We start from the raw sequence: 18079 nt of genomic DNA, 5'->3' as shown, positions 1-18079 counted from the left end.
CCTGGGGATTTCAGGGAGTTAGATGATCCCAGATCTCTTCGCCGAGTGGTCCGAGTGGTAGAGCACGAGAGATGGCACTTAATTATTGAGATAACTCGCGATTTTCTACTGACTATTTAATTCACACGTTCATTACAATCCAATAGGTTAAGAAGAAGAAATAAGAGAGCGAGAGCGGGAAACATCTCGCTTATATAGGCTCCCGATGAGAGCCCGGAACCTAGAGGTCGTGGTTCCTCGGGTTTTGGCGCCCTTTGGAGCAGCGCCATCCAACACCTCCCCCCTTCAGGAATCGGCGGGTGCCTCGTCGAAACGGCTGCTAAGACGCACGGGATTAACCTCTTGTCGGCTGCGACGGTGGCGGCGGTAAACCGGCGTTCCGGGAAGCGGACGCTGGGGAGATTCCGTGTCTGTTATCCCACTGGTTACGTCATCGGAGATCTCAATGATACTTCCACTAGAGCGAGAAGGGGTAGTGGGAGTTTCATCCGCTGTGCCGTCTGAAGTCTCAGCTGGCGTCGAAAATGGTGTCTCACTCGATGTGGGTGTTTCGAGTGGATCATCAGCAGGAGTCGGATGTCGTGATGGTCCCGGAAGAGGTTCATCTGGAGCGATGCTCGGCCCATCAGGTGCTGAGGGTAGCGACAGCGTTGATGATGGTGGATGCCCATCAGAAGAGCAGCGGTGGCGCAATTGGTTGGCGTGTGCGCGGATAATGAGGCCGTTGTTCAGGCGCAGATTGTACATCACCGATCCTCTCGGCTCGATGATGTTTCCAGGCGTCCAAGTGAATTGCACGCCGCCTTGAGCATATCGCTTCACATAAATCTCCTCCCCCTTGCGAAATTGGCGATTCTTTGTTCCGAATCGTCTATTGTAGGCCTGCTCCATGCTCTCATTGCGTGTTATTGGGTCATCGGGCTGTTCCTTGAGCAGATCAAAAACTGTCCTGGCCTTTCGAGAGTAGATTATCTCCGCCGGAGACTTTCCTTCGGGGCAGTTTTCGTTAGGCGTGAACCGATAACTCGCCAGGAATCTCAGCAAGGCCTCATCAACCGGTATAGCGCATTGTTTCTCCAAAGACCTCTTCAGAGTATCCACAAGACGTTCACACTGGCCATTGCTGGCAGGTGAATAAGGTGCTGTCGTCAGGTGTTTAATGCCTCGGCTATCGCAGAACTTCTTGAATTCCGCGCTGATGAAGGGTGTGCCGTTGTCACTAACAATTGTTTCTGCGTTGCCGTGACGAGCAAAGACTTCCCGGAGCTTGGATGTTGTCATGGCCGTGGTTGTGGACGAGACCTTGAACACTTCTGGCCACTTTGAGAAGGAGTCGATTACCAGAAGGTAGTTCTCGTTTTTGTGCTTCGCATAGTCGATGTGTATGCGCTGCCAGGGCCGCGATGAGAGCGGCCACGATGCGAGGTGTGTCTTTACAGGGGATTTGGCTGTGGTGGCGCAATTTGTGCATCCTCGAACTTTGGCTTCGATGTCCGCATCGATGCTGGGCCAGTATACGTAGCCACGGGCAAAGGACTTCATGCGACTCATTCCAGGATGTGCCTCGTGGAGTTGTTCGAGGATCTTGGCGCGATACTTCTCCGGCACCACCAGCCGTTCCCTGTAAAAGACAACACCTCGAATTAGGGAGAGAGCATCGCGTATCTTCCACAATTTAGACACTTCCCTGGACTTTATGTGGGCTGCAGAGGGTGGCCAGCCGTCTCTGATGAATTTTATGACTTCCTGCAACGTGGAGGATGTCTCAATCGCCTTCCTGATCATCTTCAGGGTCACCGGAAGATGTTGGGCGACATCTTGGAATGCGATGTCGTCAAGATGTTCATCCAGGCTGATCTGTGCAATGATGACTTCTTCATCCTGTGGCGGTTGCTCAGATATCAGCCTCGAGAGCACGTCGGCGTGTCCAAATGAATCCGTGGAGGTGAACTTTATCTCAAAGTCATACCCCATCAGGATTAGAGCCCATCTCTGCAGTCTGTTGGCCGTGTGGACTGGAATGCCCTTCTGACTTCCGAAGATTGAGACCAGCGGCTTGTGGTCAGTCAAAAGGGTGAATCGGCGCCCGTAAATGAAGCGATGTAACTTCTTGACGGCGAAGATAATTCCGAGTCCTTCCTTCTCAATTTGGCTGTACCTCGTCTCAGTGTCCGTGAGGCGTCGTGATGCGTGATAGAAGGCCTTTAGTGAGCCGTCCTGCAGTTGATGATATGCCACGCAACCGATCGCATAGGACGAGGCATCGGAGGCGACGTAGATAGGGAGCCGGGGGTTGTAGTGCATGAGGAGGAGCTGCGATCCGAGAATCTCCTTGAATTTCTCGAAGGATCGCTGGCACTCTCGCGTCCATTTCCAACGCGCTCCCTGTTTCAGCAACTGATCCATGGGTATGCGCAGATCGCTCATGGACTGAATAAACTTCCCCCAAAATTGCAGAGCCCCCAAATAGCTGCGAAGCTGTTGGATATTCTTTGGGGGTGGCATACGGCGTATGGCTTCCGTATTGCCGGGATCAGGTCTGAGACCATCCTTATCTGCAATGATTCCAAGAAACTTGATAGAAGATGCGAAGAACTTACATTTCTCAAGTTTCACGCGGAAGTTGTACTCCCTCAGCCTCTCGAAGACAGCTTTGAGTGTGGCGATGTGTTCCTCTGGGCTCGCGCTGGCAATGCAAATATCGTCGAAGTATGAGATGACATCAGGGATGCCGTGCAGCATTTTCTCAACGATGCTTTGGAAGATTCCAGGCGCACTGCGAATGCCAGGTGGAAGACGGTTGAAGTGGAAGAGGCCTCGTGGTGTGTTGATGGTCAGGAGTTTTCGGGACTCCTCATCAACAGGTATCTGCAGATATGCGTCCGATAAATCCACGTGACTGAAGACGCATTTCTCAGATAGCTGAGCGAACAGGCTATCCGGATCAGGAATCGGATGACTGTTGGCCTCGACTGACTCATTCAGCCCAGTAGAGTAATCTGCACAAATCCGAATACTCCCATTGGACTTCCGAGCCACCACGATAGGCGCTGCCCAGGAAGAGAACTCCGTGGGGGATATAATCCCCGAGGCTTGGAGGCGCTGGAGCTCTTCATCGATGACTGATGTCATGTGGAACGCCACTGGACGCTTTGGGCGGAACACTGGGATGACGTTGGCCTTCAGATGAATCGTTGCTGTGGCTTTCGTGCACAGGCCCATCTGTGGACTGAAGACGATCGGGAATGACGTCTGGAGTTCCCGAATAGCCGCCTTGCTGTCGAAGTCCCGGTGAATTGCGTTGCAATAGGCACTAGGCGCGACATCCCAGAGCCCAAAAGCATCCATCCATTCAATCCCAAAGAGATTATCGTGAGCGCTGGGCGATACGAGGCATCGCCGCTGGATCTCTTTGCCGTGGAATCGGATAGTAGCCTCAAACTGTCCAAGCACCTGGATGCGATTGGCCTGAGCATCGCGGACAGTGAGTGAGGCTTCTTGAAGCGCCGGCTTGCCAATCTTCTCCCAGGCGTCTCTGGTCATGACAGAGACATCGGCAGCGCTGTCGAGCTGGAACAAGAGCGGCTGACCGTTGACCACAGGAGTGAGGTATCGTCGACCACGATACCGTTCTGCGTGTATGGCGTTAGCGCGGGCTTGCTGATTCTTCCTCTTCTTGGCGATGTTCTTCCTTCCGCGCTGTGCCTTGGGCTTCCCGGAGGAAGACTGAGCAGGTGGGCAGTACCCCGTCTTGTGGCCAATTTGGCCACAATCCTGGCACTTCGTCTCACGGTGATTGCAGTCCCTCACGAAATGCATAGCACCGCACAGGAAGCAGGGCCGCGGAGGATGATCCCTCTTACCATGATTCGCATGGTTCTTCTTCACACTCACGACACTCACAGACGCGGCCGGGACGATATCGAGACGAGCATCCTTCTTCACGTTGGATAAGCGACGGGCCTCGTCGATGAGGAAGTCGACGTTGATCTTCTCTGAGTCCGTCTCCAATTTCGCCAGCAATTGCTCGCGTACGGAGATGTGGCGGTCACTCCGGATGCTGATGCAGAACATGAGAGCCTTGAATTGGTCCGGAGTGCAGGCACTGATTTGGAAGTCCTCGCATAGACTGTTGATGAGGCCACCGTGGTTGCCCCAATCATCAGCCTCGTCCATGGTGTATTGGAGGCACTTTCTCCGCATGCTGAAGAGCGATTCGCCTTTCCCGAAGAGTCGAGAAAGTCTCCGGACATTCTCTTCAAACGAGATCTCGGCGGGATCTCGAGGCCGGAGAAGGTTAGCGTATCGAGCATACGCTGCACCGTCCAATCGCCGTAGCAGAAGTCTGACTCGCGCCGCTTCATCCAGATTCTTCCCGTCTTCCAGGAATGTCGACTTGTAGCGGCTGAACCATGTCTCGAAGGTCAGATTCTGGTCCGGTGAGTGCGTAAATGGCGTGATGGCACGAGCTAGAGCCTCGACTTCAGGTGCGGGAGTCGAGCATGCGGCAGCACGTGGTGCGTCAGGTGATTTCTCGGCGAGTTTCCGCTCGATGAGATTCTCAATTGCCTTGAGGAAGCTGGCAGCAGATTCGTCAGCCATCTCGTTCGCCAGATGTTGTGGCGGGAAGATAAATACCTGGGGATTTCAGGGAGTTAGATGATCCCAGATCTCTTCGCCGAGTGGTCCGAGTGGTAGAGCACGAGAGATGGCACTTAATTATTGAGATAACTCGCGATTTTCTACTGACTATTTAATTCACACGTTCATTACAATCCAATAGGTTAAGAAGAAGAAATAAGAGAGCGAGAGCGGGAAACATCTCGCTTATATAGGCTCCCGATGAGAGCCCGGAACCTAGAGGTCGTGGTTCCTCGGGTTTTGGCGCCCTTTGGAGCAGCGCCATCCAACATTTCAATAATTTCTTTTTTATTATTTCGTGATTTTTATTCAACTTTTGATAATTTAATATGAAAAATTTCAATCAGTTTTTATTATTTCGTAAATTTTTATTCAAATTTTGACTTTTTTCATACAAATTTCAATAATTTCTTGATTATTACTTGATTTTTATTCAAATTTTGATTATTTAATGCAAATTTCAATCGTTTTTTTTATTGTTTTCGGATTTCTGTTCAAATTTTGATTTTTTCATACCAAAAATTCCAATAATTTCTTGATTATTTCAGGATTTTTTTTTCAAAATTTGATTATTTAATATAAAAATTTCAATCAGTTTATTATTATTTTAATAAAAATATGAATATTTTGCAATTTTGCTTGGAAAAAAATAATTTTTTGTGTTTACTTCATTCAAATATTTAAATATTTGATTGTGACCGTTAATTATCCTCAAAAATCGCCTTGTGAAAATAATTCAATCAGTTAAATTAATGAAATTCTTGTAGACTTTATGAAGATTTAATCACAGAAATTTTACAATCAAACTTGAGCTTCTAAGATCAGAAATTATGGCAATCTTGTGTAAATTCTTCCCTTGGAAAGATAATTTAATTGAAGTGTTTCTCATTTCTATTTCTAAATGCAATGAAAAAAAAGTGCAAAAAATGTGTCGAAGTGCCGAAGATTGTGAATCAAATTTATCACAATGCAATATATAATCCGCATAGAAGTGCGGATAATCCCGTCAGACGAGACTCAAACCAGTTTAACCCCAACGGCTTCAGTGTCGTTCTCTGCCGGGCAGTTGATTCACTACAATTCAAATTCACACAAATCGTTCTCAAAACAGAGAAGAGAAGAAGAGATTCAAAAGATTAACCGTAAACTTGAGCGAAATTAATCACAATTTCACGGTCAGGGCAACGGAGAATTTGTGATGCAGAGCCGAGATTCAATTTTAAATTGATTGAAAGTAAATTTTTAGGGGCTAAAGACGCGATTGAGAAAAAGTGGGTCAAAGTTGCGCCGCTATGGGAAATTTAGTGGGAAAAATTCACTCGCAACTATTTTCCTCAACTGTTTTTCAGTTTGAGAATGATTTCTCACAGAAGTTGTGAATGCTAGATAAATTTTCCAATCAATTTCCGCAAAGTTCGATATGTTCTTTTCCACTTATGCACTTAAGCACAAATGCCGCAGGGAAAATTGCAAAGTGTGTGCAAATCAAAATGGGAATTAATTGATTCACTTAATGTAATTCATGTGAATTTTTCACACCTCGCTGTGAATGGTTGGGGAAGATGATTCAGTCTCTCTCTCTCTCTGGAAGACAGGAATTTCCCAGTTTTTCCCTCACATTTAATTAGACAAAGAATTCCGTAGAATCTTTCGAAAATCGTGTCACGCGCAATTGTAAAACCGTCCATTTGTTCTAACATAAATATTGAAATTATTCTTCAGGATAGAAGAAGCTGACTTGCTCAGAGTTTGGAACTATAATTCATTAGGAATTGCACCGTATGCACACCATAATTCTCCCTGTCTCCGCAATCTTTCCCTCCCCGCGCGCGCCAGATAATGACTCCGCGCATTGCGAACAGATCACAAAACCGTCCCGTAGAGGTCTTAGGGAATCGTGGTGTGTGTAATGTTTATAAACATATGGCTCCGAAGAGTTACATTTAATAAACAATCAACTACATGAATCACAGAAATATAATGGAGACCTACACTTGAAATCGAATGCCTCGCGGGGCCTCTCAGTGAAATGTGCAACAGACAATATAACTTCACGCGACTCACCTGGAGAAGAGTGACAGTTTTCTGCGCGTAGTAAAATCCAGCATTCTTCAAACTCTTCTCAAATATTTTCAACATATGAAAAATTAATAGATATTTAGAAATTCAATAATGCAATATCAAAAAAAAAAATTAATTTATTCATTGCAACTTTACGCTTTTCACAATTTATATTGACAGCCGCATGGCGGCGCTAGTGTAAAGTACGAATGAAGAACTGACTTGAAGTTTCTAGACTGGTTTCTACATGAATTTCCCAAATAATAATGAATCTCTTACGTTTCCATCTGATATTTCTGTAAGAATCATTTTGAAAACCCATTTTTGAACATCTTTCCCGACCATAACCTCAAAATATCACTGAGAAATCTGCAAAAACTCCGTTTCGAAGCATTCTGCATTTGCTAATGATTTCAAAACTGCTGATTCAGAGTCAAAATTGTCCAAAAAGTTAAATAAATAAGCGTTTATCCAGTTCAAATGACTATTTTTGAGGTTATGTTTGAGTTCAATACAATTTTCCGTGTTCTTCCCAGACTAATCTCAAGGATCTTCTAGGAGTGTTCGGCGATTATCAAGGAATGTATGCAATGCAAAAAGTTGCGAATGCTTTGGGAAACCAATTAGTTTCGTTGAAAGGGTAAAATAACGTCATGATACACATAACCTCAATTTGGTGTAGTTAAATGTACACAAATTGACAGATAAATGCGATCAATTGGCATTTTTTTCACCAGATAACATCAAAATCGTATATTTTCTTGATTCTCACGTGAGTTTTCCGGCACTTCTTGTCTTCACGCTGACAGGCGCGAACGATTAAAGATAAATTTCCCACTTTCATAAATGTTATGAATGACATTAAAGTCACAACGACTCCTGAATTTCTTATCATCGTAAGTATTTTGAAATTCACTTAAGCGTTGTAAAGGCCAATTTATTACGCCCAATCGCAGCGCATATGTTTTTCTACGGCGCAACAGCGCAACGAGTAACTTTGCGAAGTTCAGTGTATCTCCACAACAGCGACACTGAGTAAGGCCTAAACCGGGGAATATATAAAGGTAAGCAACTCGTTATATTAATTCATTTCGTTTGAATGGTGAAGATGTAAATGACTTTAAGAGAATTTACATTGGATAGAAAAGTTAATCCTCTTCAGTGTTATTTACTGTTCAATTCACTCTTTGTGAACAGAGACACCAAATAGAAACGCAAAGTGAGAAATATATAGTGTTCAAAAATTGTGTTACGTTCAAGTGCAAATATCCCAAAATCGTGCGATATTTATTCTTTTGGAGTATTTTCACCTTTCTGCGACACTCTCAATTCCGGCGGTGTTTAGTTTATTTTTCTTTTCGGTGATTTTCCAGGCGAAACAGTGGCAACAGCCTGAGGATTAGAGCAAGATAAACCATGAATCAGGCAATTAAAGTGAGTTTTCACATGATTTTCTTGCACAATTAGTCCCTAAGATAGTATCCATCAGCCAGTGCTTGTTAATTGTTTAATGGTGCTCGACATTTTTTGCATTCTCCGTGACTGCTTTCAAATAGTCTCCAATGGAGCACCTGAAGTGGCTCGAGGGTGAATTTGTGACAACATCTCGAGTCTCTCATTACGCCGCCCAGAGTGGGAGATTTGATTTCATTGCTGCTATCGCTCAGATGGAAAAAAAGAGCGGCGATCAGAGAAGTGAATCGGAGAATTAAACATGAAATTATCCATCTCATTGTGCAATTGATTATATTATTTCTCTTGCGACACGCGGAAGTGGCTGCAGAAGGAGGAAATGGCGAGTGGGTGGCGCTGGGTGAAGTGAAAGAGTCGCTCGCACGAATGTAGAACAATTTCTGTTCTTATTTTCCAATCTATCCTCAATCTTCAATTTCTCTCTGTGAGAAATTTCTTCTTTCTCTCCTCCTTTCGTCGATTGAAATCTCAACCGTCGATGGAGAAAGAATTCTATTGAATTACAATTTTAACCCAAATACTACTATGGAGAGAATTTTATTCATTGCCCAACGCCATGCAACAAAACACCAACATTAAATCGCGAGTTACTCGCGTTTTTCTTTCCTCCAACTTCCACATGTAATATTGAAAGATTAGAACACATGAAAACAGTTATTTCATCTCATGTATTGTTTGATCTTATAAAATTCCAAACAAATGGTAATTTTGCAATGGTGCAAAGGCAACAACAACAGAGGAGGAAAGCCAGGAGAAATATTTGTCTCAATATACAATGAATTTATGATTCTCACATGTTGGCAAAAGAAATAGGAAAAGTGCGCGCGCGAAAAATTGTTGTGAGAGAGCAAAGAGAGAGAGAGAGAGAGAGAAGGAAGAAATAATTGCGACAAGAGGAAACACAAAAGGAATCAGAAGAATGAACGAGAGGTGCAAAATGCATCACATCTGACCATATATTGTTGTGTTTAATTAATTATTGAGCAAAAATCCCATCCACCTCCACGACTTTTCAACTAGCCAAGCCATTTCCTCCACTCACTTTGGCGAGACACAAGAGTCCAAGATGTGAAGGCAAAGTGCGTTTTATTGCTGCCTGATTGACTAATAAAGTGTGTACGGATAAGTTTGTTGTCTGCGAAAGAGAGCCAATTTGTATCCACATCGCATACAATTGCCGCCGTTGAGGAACACCACATCAAATTTTTCCAGCCATGGTTACAAATTCTCCTCAAAGACCCACGCAAATCATTTCCACCAATATTCCGCGGTGTACTCAGAGAAAAAAGCAGCACGGATTATGTGTGTGAAGTTCATATTTTATGCGGGGCATCCAATTGTCTAACACTTAATTTATTCACTCGCTAAGTTCATTTATGACTCTGAATGGCGCTGAGGAAATATTTCGTCTCTAAGAACAACATTGATTTACTTTTTACATGTTATTGCAAATTAAAATTGAAAAAAAATTGCTTGTGAAAACCCGTTTACAGACACTGTAGGGATTTGCCAAGGGGAAAATAATATGCCTCAAATCGTCTGGCACTTGAAATTTCTTAACTATTTGCATAGAAATTTTAATATTTGCACTAAATCTCTTAAGTTTCCATCCGATATTTCCCAAAAAAAAATCAATTCAAAACCGCTTTTTGAGCATCTTTTCTGACCATAACCTCAAAATATCACTAAAAAGTCTATAACGTCTGAGATTAGAAGCCTTCTAACAATTCAAAATTGCTGATTTAGAGACTAAATCGTCTAGAATGTTTTCTGAATTAACATTTTTCAAGTCTAAATCACTGTTTCTGAGGTTATGTTTGATCTTAGCACAATTTTCAGTGTTTCTTCAGTATTTCTTGGCATCAAAGGTTCAGAATAAGAGTGTTTATTGCATGAAAATGCCTGTAATCAATGAAAACACACAAGACTAGCGATATCTCGGATTTTAGCATAAGAATTTATGTGCTAGAATGCGAATTATTCACTAAATTCGTTCTTGATTCTACAATTTTTAAGGTTATGTGCAACTTTAATTCAATTTACAGTGTTTTTTGGCGTCTAGCCTAATTCTATCAATAACTAGCGATGTCTTCGACTTTTATCTGTCCTTGATTCGCTACATAACCTCGAAAAGGATTATTTTGATTGTTTCTAGCGTGAAAATCAAAGGAAATCTAAAGAATCAGAATGATTTGACAGTAAAAGTAGCACTGAGGAAAGGAATATTGTAGGTTTTTGAACACTTTCACTAAGCTGCACACCACTTCCGACTGCATTATTTCCCCCTTGGGATTTGCGAGCCTTGACAAGATTAATACATCGCGCATAGAAATCCACGAGACGTTTTCTCTGGGTGCAGTTCTTGTGGCAAATTGTGTGGACAAGGAGAGTGCTTAGTGAGATCGTGATTGAGAAAATCGCTTGGATGTCGAAGAGAACTTCTATGCTGGATTAGGTGGATTTTTTGCAGTGAAATACCATGACCACGATAGAACATTAACATTTGAGCGTGGTGTGTGATTTTGGCGGAAAAATCCGCGTGGCCTTTGCGACCAGCCTGACTTATGATTGCCATCGCGCCGAAGCTCATGAGAATGTCTCGGGGCACATATTTTGCCCAACTGTTTGTACGATAAAAAAAATTATATAGTTGTGCACGATTTCACTTTTAGGAGGAAAAGAGAGAAAAAAAAATCGGCATCCCAGTAGTTTTATTGCACTCTTGATGCAACTTTACTGCCTCTCGTTACTTCATCATCATCATCATCATCCGTGAATGCGCGTCTTCTGGCCCGCGGAGGCTCTCATCCATCAACAACACTCACTCGCGGACTCAGTCATGCATGGGATCAGTGAATTTGTCATTTGTAATTGCAGACTCTCGCGCTGCTCAGCGCTCTGCTGGTCACACTCGTCCACTCGACCACGCTCAAGTCGCCCAAAGTCTATAATGCTCTCATCACCACAGATCAGAACCTCATTCCCAGCAGAGCCTATCCCGTGGTCCAGCCCACCATCCACGACGCCGGCTTCGGCTACTCCGCCTTCGGCCTGGCGCACCACCACAACGCCTTCGGGCTCTACGATCCCTACCACCACGGAGGCTTCGTCCCGGGGCCGCTGCCCGGCTACCAGGCCAGGAACCACTTCTCCTACTTCAGCCAGGGGGTGAGTTTGCACAGCCCAACAATCTCCAACTGCGCAGATGCTAATCTCGCGCTGGTGAATTACAGAAATCCGCGGCTGGAGCTGTGGCTGCGGAAGAGACTGCCTCAGGAGGCACGGTGACTAATGATCAGGCCATCCTCAGTGGCAATGATGCCCAGCTCGATGCTGGATCCGTGGCAAATACCAACGTGCTGAAGGAGAATCCGCCAATTCCACTGAATGAATTCGGTCTGCCGCCCAATTTGATTCCCCTCTCAACGGGCCAGGACTTCAATCGGCAGAATCCCGTCAATCTTCAGCCCTATCCCTACAACTCCTACCCACTGATCTACGACTCCTTCGGCGGCGGATACAATGTGAATCCCTACTTGCCACCCTTCGGCTACTATCCGTCCGTTTTCGGAGGACCAGGAGCCGCTGGAGCGCCTGGATTGGCTGCAGGACCGGGAGCTGTGGACGGTGGTGTTGCCGGAGCAGCAGGAAGTGCAGGCGGCGTGGGAGGAGTGGAGGATATCGGAGGCGTGGGAGGAGCAGGAGGAGCGGGAGGAGCGGGAGGAGATGATGGGGATGTCGATGGCGCTGGTGGAGATCTTGATGGCAATCAGGGTAAGTTAAACCTTAAGTTAGACCTTAAGAAACAATCCTTAATCAAGGAATTCGCCTTAAACATCCGAAAAAGTTATTCTTGAAGGATTTTCCGGGAAATTGAACTGCTTTACGCGGTCAATAACGTTCTAAACTCTAATTTCTAACAGAAGGTCCTTCTACTCACGTCCCTGATTAAATGTCCTTTGTTGTGCAGCTGAAAATCCTCCGTACGATCCTTTGAAATCGTGTATCGCTCACGCCCCGTAATTTGATATTCACTTAATCAAATTATGATATCAAACACTTATAAAGTCCAGATAGTCAATGAAAATCGACAGGACAATTATCCTGAAGACTCCTTGGATTCATTTAAAGGTGATTAAGAACCCAAAACAAACTTAAATTACAAGAATTCAAACGTTATGCAAGTGGTTCTATTTAAGTTGAAGGATTGATTACTGCTTTGGTTCTGTTTCAATGTCATAAAAGGATGAAGGACTAGGCCGAAAGGCTTCAAACTCGGCATGATAGTTACTTATTAATGAGGGAAGATTGGTGAAAAAATTCAAATCTCCAGCTTTGCGTGGAACTTCGCGGCACATCGAAATGTCTCACTGTCCCTGTATCTCCTTGCTCTTCCAGGTGGAGATATTGATGGCGGCGCTGGCGGAGACGATGGCGGAGCAGGTGGAGGATCAGGTGTTTCTGGCGGCGATGGCGATGGCGGAGCAATCGCCAGCGAGAAGCAATCCTCAGGCGGAGACGGCGGATCGGGCAGTTCATCCGGCGCTAGCAGTTCTGGCGGCAGCTCAAGCTCAACTGGATCCAGCGGAAGCTCCACCGGATCGACGTCCAGCAGCAGTGGCTATCGCAGCACCACCAGACGAACTGGCTTCCGGGGCAGCAACATTCGCTCCGCCTTGAGGAGTGACTCTGACAATGTCCAGTGAATGTCCACAGAAGCTCAGCATCCAAGTCTCTTCTTAACTTATTAATAAAACGATACTCGCGCCTCAAACTCAAAAGGCAGTCTTTAGGTGTCGCAGAACCCCTTTTTATTTGTACAAGATTTCTGAAATAAAGATGTATGAAACGGATCCTCATGCTGTGCGTCTGCTGGCCGATGGCGCGAAGCCATAGATGGAGATCTTGAAGTGAAATCCCTGACCATATTGACCCTGAACGTCGAGAAAGACCCAGTTGTGATTCATGCCGCCCGAATTGAGCGTCATAACTCCACCAGTTCCGTCTGCCATCTGATCTTCGGCGATTATACACTTTATTGGCACTGGTGGATCGATATAGATCTGCTCGGTGATTAGATGCCGATGAATAAACATGTTTTTGCCCGACCCTCGAACTTGGAACTCACCTCAAGAGTGGCATTGAGTGTGCTCGGCCCAGAGTTTTCAATTCTCGTATCGTCTGTGTAGATCATCACGTCGTCTGAGCTGCAAATGCCGCTTAGAAAGTTATTCTTTGCACCAAATATCGGCACACCCACGACATTGTGGAGCGCGAGGAGCAAGAAGGGAAGCACTTTTTGTACAAGGAAGAACTCCATTTCGCAAATCACTCTCTCGGCGAGGGTCAATGGATTGCGACTGCCTCATTTTCCGCGTGCCCACTTGGTCCTCAGTTGGTCTGTTAACCGAAAACACGACCCCAGAGTGACCCTGAACGTTGATAACAAATCGTGACAAAAGACCGGAAAAGCATGTCGCAGATGTGAAGCATAATTTCTGGGAGTCTGTCCAGATTTAGCGAAACAGTGTTGCAATTATTTTGTAAACAGCTCATTCGTGTCAGGGCGAAGGAAGATTGCAGTCTCGCGCAAGGGGAAGATAATTTGCCTTAAATCTGTATAACACACTTCCCAACACTTCCAGTACTTGAATTTTTGACTTCTTGTACACTTATTCAAAGATTAAATGAAAATTTCCAGAGTTTCCATTCAATATTACTGTAAAAATCCATTTAAAATCGATTTTTGGGCATCTTTTTTGACCATAACCTCAAAATATGACTAAAAAAGTCTTTGAGAACTTAATTTAGAAGCTTTTTACATCACAAAATCATCTGTTATGATTTGCCAATGAATTCAAAATTGCTAATTCACATTATAAATCGTCTAAAATGTTTTCTAAATTAACATTTTCCAAGTTCAAGTTATTATTTTTTAGGCTATGTTTGATCTTAGCTCAATTTTCAGTATTTCTTGGCATCAAAGGTTCAGAATTACCAGTGTTTATTGCATGAAAATGCTAAATTCTGTCAAAGACTAGAGATCTCTGCGATTTTATTATAAGAATTGATGTGCTGAAATGCGAATTATTTTCTAAATCCGCCCTTAATTCGTTACATAACCTAAAAAAGGAAATATTTTGATTGTTTCTACGCGAAAATCCAAGGAAATCCAAAGAATTGGGATGATTTGGCAGTAAAAGAAGCAGTCAGGAAAGGAATATTGCAAGTTTCTGAACACTTTTACTTCTAAAGACTTCCATTGAGTTGTACACCACTTCTGACTGCATTATCTCCCCCTTGCTCAGGCGATGCTCATTGAATAGCATTTTTCAGATTAAGATGATATTCTTGACAATCCGGACACTCGACAACTTTTTGTGCGAAATCTTCGATCGTGTTTCTCGGATTTCGTGTAAAAACAACCTTTCTGATCGTCTCAAGAAAAAAATCATGAATGAAAAGAACGTGTAATTGAAATGAATGGATCAAGACGAGTTTAATATAGAGATGTTTGATGATTTTTCTTCTACTCTTCACGGTTTGTTAGCTGCTTTTTTTTCTGCGAAAGCCTCAATCAGGATGTAAACACAGTCAAGACTAGACGAGCCCCCGTGACTTTCAATTGCAAAAAGATGTGATTTTGTGTTCAACAAGTTTTATTTCATTCATTCAAATTGTGCACAATCAGCACAAAAGTGAGAATTTCACGTATTCGAAATGATCCTGTTCATCCACGCGCGATGAGCGCCGACTCGCGTGTAGATTCCCGGCAATCCTTCGTCATTTATTGGCTTCTTCGAGTGCGCATAGGAGCTCAGGCCGATGACTTGGAAGCGTCCGTCGTGAATGCCTATCAGAGGCCCTCCGAGATCGCCGTAGCAAGAGTCTCCGCGCTCGTCCCACGCACAGAACTCCTCCTTCTCGGAGAACTCGCCCGTCTTCCGGTGGAACAGCGTCGAGCAGTCCTGCGGCGTGAGCGGACTCACGGGCATCGTGTGATGCGCGTAGCCCAGACGCCCCAAGTGTGACGTCTTCCTGCACACGTGGAAGTACATCTCGCGGAAATTGTAGTTCTCCGAGTTGGGCAGGCAAACTGGCCGAATGAATCTGGTGAAGTTCACCGGCTTCTGCAGCTTCACCAGCGCAATATCCCGGCGATCGTGCAGGAAGATGTCATCGACGGACAAAGTGACACGCTGCGATGTGTTCCTGTTCCCGCGCGTGTCCACAAATTCACCCAAACGAACCTTTGAGCTGCGAAAGTGTGGGAGAGAAATGCGAATTTCAAATTCAATGCAATGCATAAACTAAGTAATTTCTATTCACAAATTGACCCTGAAAAAGAGTGAATTTCCACAAAATATGTAATTATCACAGCAAAACTATTTTTGCCTCGAAATCGTGCTTGAAATTCTCAAATGGATCGTTATTTCTTGATCAATTTGCAATTTGTTTTTAGGAATTTCTATCAATATAATTAATCTTCCAAGATGTGTCGAAGCGTGGCTGAATAACCACGAAGAATACCAAATCTTTCTGCTATTCATAAATCTCGGACATTTGTTGTGACAAATTCAATTAAATCTGCACAAGGTTTTCTCAATTATCATTCAATTTCATATCGATAAATGGAGCTTAAACCAAGGGCCAGATATTATGGTCGGAAGTGGTCAAATATGTGGAAAATTTGCATAACAAAAGCTTCAGGCTCAGCAAAAAAAAAAAAGATTTTTATTGCTTTTCTAGGTTATGTGATTGATTTAAAATAGATTCTAACGATTTAATAATCCTCAAAGTAATCAAATTTGTGTTTAAGCTGGGATTATTTCTCTTTTTCTCCATGGAATTGAGCATTTTTGATCGAAAAAACTTCATATTTATTGAGAAAAGCTTAAAATTCTATCATAACCTCAAAAAATCTAATTTCGGTCTAGAAGAATGTTTCTTTGTTTAGTTATTTTCGCGGTTAAACATTCAGAGATTCTCTATATTTACTCATTTTCAGGTTTTATTAGGATCGTAAGGATCTAAATTAGTCCAAGAAGGATGTTTTAAGTCGAATTCATAACCTCACAATTCAGTAAGAATGTTTCAAAGCATTTTCTGAAGGCAAAACTTAGATTATATATTGAGATAAGTTAGAATTGAGTGTGAGAAAGAGTTGAAAAAGACTAAAAAGCGATGAAAAATGCATTTAAAGACGCTCAGAAGAGACTGAAGTGTTGAAGATTCTGCAGAGGAATTGCGAAAACACTCACACAATCCAGAAGGGATAGGAATTGTGGACGCTGGACACTGTCGTGAGGACAAATTGGTCCGTGATGAGCACTCCTTTACTCAGCGTCTTCTTCTTCAGCTTCTTGCTGGGATCTGAGTGCTCCAGAATGGCAATCCAGGGATAAATCTCGCCCGTCTTCTCGCCACAAACCTTCTCCCAAACCTTCGGCGCTTCTGTTGTCGTCGTCGTCGTGGCTTCTGTGGTGGAAGTGCTGGTGGAAGTGCTGGTCGATGGCGTGGACGTCGTGCTGGCCTCAGTGGTTGTCGATACAGTTGTGGTCCTGGCGAAGCGACTCCTAAATCTAGGCGCCCTGGCTGTCGTGCTGTTGCCACACTCAACATGAGCACTTAGCAAACCTACAATTAGCCATTTATGATTAATATCGCGCGTCAATACAGAAAATAAAATCCGCCACATGCAGAAAACCACTCGAGGAAAACGACAAAGAAATTTGCACTTGAATTCATAATGATTAATCATGAAGTGAGGGATTAAAATATACTTATTATTGGCACACTAAATATTTATTGCACTGTTATTTCCTCAAATCACGTTTTTTTTCTTCTCTCCGCCACCATCGAGATCACCTACGAGATTCCGCACGGCGAATGGAACTTACAGACAAGCAGCGAGCAGGAAAAATACACGACAGCCTTTGTGGACATTCTTGCCAGTTTCACTCCCGAAGAGCAACGGAAATAGACTGATTAATTTGCTGCGATTTTTTTGGCGCGAAGCGCAATCATTTTGGAATTGACCCCAAAAAACAGGGTCAAATCTTATCATATTTCAATGTAGATCAAGTTTCGGGAATAGTTAACAGTTTTAATTTACTAAATTCAAGGGGGAGATAATGTGGCTAAAATCTTTACATCATTTCCGGACACTTCCACAATTTGTATGAAAAATCCTTGACACTTCCCAGAACATTAAACATTATGGATTGTTTATGATAAGACTAACTAAAAAAACCAACTAAAATCTAACCGGAATCTAGCTGATAAATTCATAACTATGATTTTAAGACCATTTTTAAGGAATCTTGATGGAATATTTGATGATTTTCTATTTTTAATCGTACTTTTTGATATATATGCATTCTAACTTGATTCTAGCTCAAAGTTTTGTTGTTGTAAATTGAAAATTTGAGGTTATGGCACAATTCTTTACAAGTTAACTTTCAGAATCGTGATTTGCAATGAGTGAAAATGAACAATTCTACTTATAAATGATAATAATTTTATTTTTAGCAAGGGAATTTCTATTTTCAACTCTTTTTTATTACGATAAGTCACATAACCTAGAAATCTTAGATAAAATTGATAACATATTAATTTTTTGAATGAAATAATCATCAGAAAATCAAAATTATGAACCAAGTATTGCATAAATTGTTACACTTTCTTTGCTTCTGTGCCATATTATCTCCCCCTTGACTAAATTTACAGATCAAGATCGGAAAGAGAAGATTTTCTTGTGTTTCTAAAGCTGTAATAAATTGAATAAATTACAGTTCAGTGATGAGACTGCAACACAAATGAAACATTTCATAAGCTTCAACCACACTGTCAGCCGAGACACTCACCTTCATGCTCACCCTGTGAGTTTGCCGACTGCCAAAAG

At 43.2% G+C, this 18079-nt stretch overlaps 4 protein-coding genes across 6 annotated transcripts; 1 reads left to right on the top strand and 3 right to left on the bottom strand.

The window, feature by feature from the left end:
- Nucleotides 1-285: 285 nt before the first annotated feature.
- On the bottom strand, nt 286-4602 carry LOC132263841 (uncharacterized protein K02A2.6-like). The gene has a single exon (XM_059763836.1). It carries the CDS (start codon nt 4600-4602, stop codon nt 286-288), a length of 4317 nt encoding a protein of 1438 aa, XP_059619819.1.
- A 3190-nt stretch (nt 4603-7792) lies between these two features.
- On the top strand, nt 7793-13028 carry LOC132263621 (PE-PGRS family protein PE_PGRS3). 3 transcript variants are annotated; one of them, XM_059763453.1, is made up of 5 exons: nt 7793-7921; nt 8076-8136; nt 11053-11343; nt 11409-11949; nt 12574-13028. In XM_059763453.1, exons 2-5 carry the CDS (start codon nt 8119-8121, stop codon nt 12879-12881), a joined length of 1158 nt encoding a protein of 385 aa, XP_059619436.1. In that variant the 5' UTR covers nt 7793-7921; nt 8076-8118; the 3' UTR covers nt 12882-13028. The 3 variants fall into 3 exon arrangements, with proteins under 3 accessions (XP_059619436.1, XP_059619435.1, XP_059619434.1); XM_059763452.1 differs by having other exon boundaries at nt 7793-7980; XM_059763451.1 differs by having other exon boundaries at nt 7793-8002.
- Nucleotides 13029-13544, bottom strand: LOC132263840 (uncharacterized). The gene is made up of 3 exons (XM_059763835.1): nt 13432-13544; nt 13304-13382; nt 13029-13238 (listed from the first exon to the last, which is right to left on the bottom strand). Exons 1-3 carry the CDS (start codon nt 13542-13544, stop codon nt 13032-13034), a joined length of 399 nt encoding a protein of 132 aa, XP_059619818.1. The 3' UTR covers nt 13029-13031.
- A 1293-nt stretch (nt 13545-14837) lies between these two features.
- LOC132263798 (CLIP domain-containing serine protease B4-like) lies at nt 14838-16938 on the bottom strand. Its single transcript, XM_059763784.1, has 2 exons — nt 16437-16938; nt 14838-15432 (listed from the first exon to the last, which is right to left on the bottom strand). The coding sequence occupies exons 1-2, from the start codon at nt 16934-16936 to the stop codon at nt 14883-14885; spliced, it is 1050 nt and encodes a 349-aa protein (XP_059619767.1). The 5' UTR covers nt 16937-16938; the 3' UTR covers nt 14838-14882.
- Between the last annotated feature and the right edge of the window lie 1141 nt (nt 16939-18079).

This window comes from Phlebotomus argentipes, unplaced genomic scaffold (assembly GCF_947086385.1).
Source record: "Phlebotomus argentipes unplaced genomic scaffold, Phlebotomus argentipes genome assembly contig_39, whole genome shotgun sequence".
Lineage (NCBI taxonomy): Eukaryota > Metazoa > Arthropoda > Insecta > Diptera > Psychodidae > Phlebotomus > Phlebotomus argentipes.
This window is presented reverse-complemented; position numbering and strand designations above follow the sequence as displayed.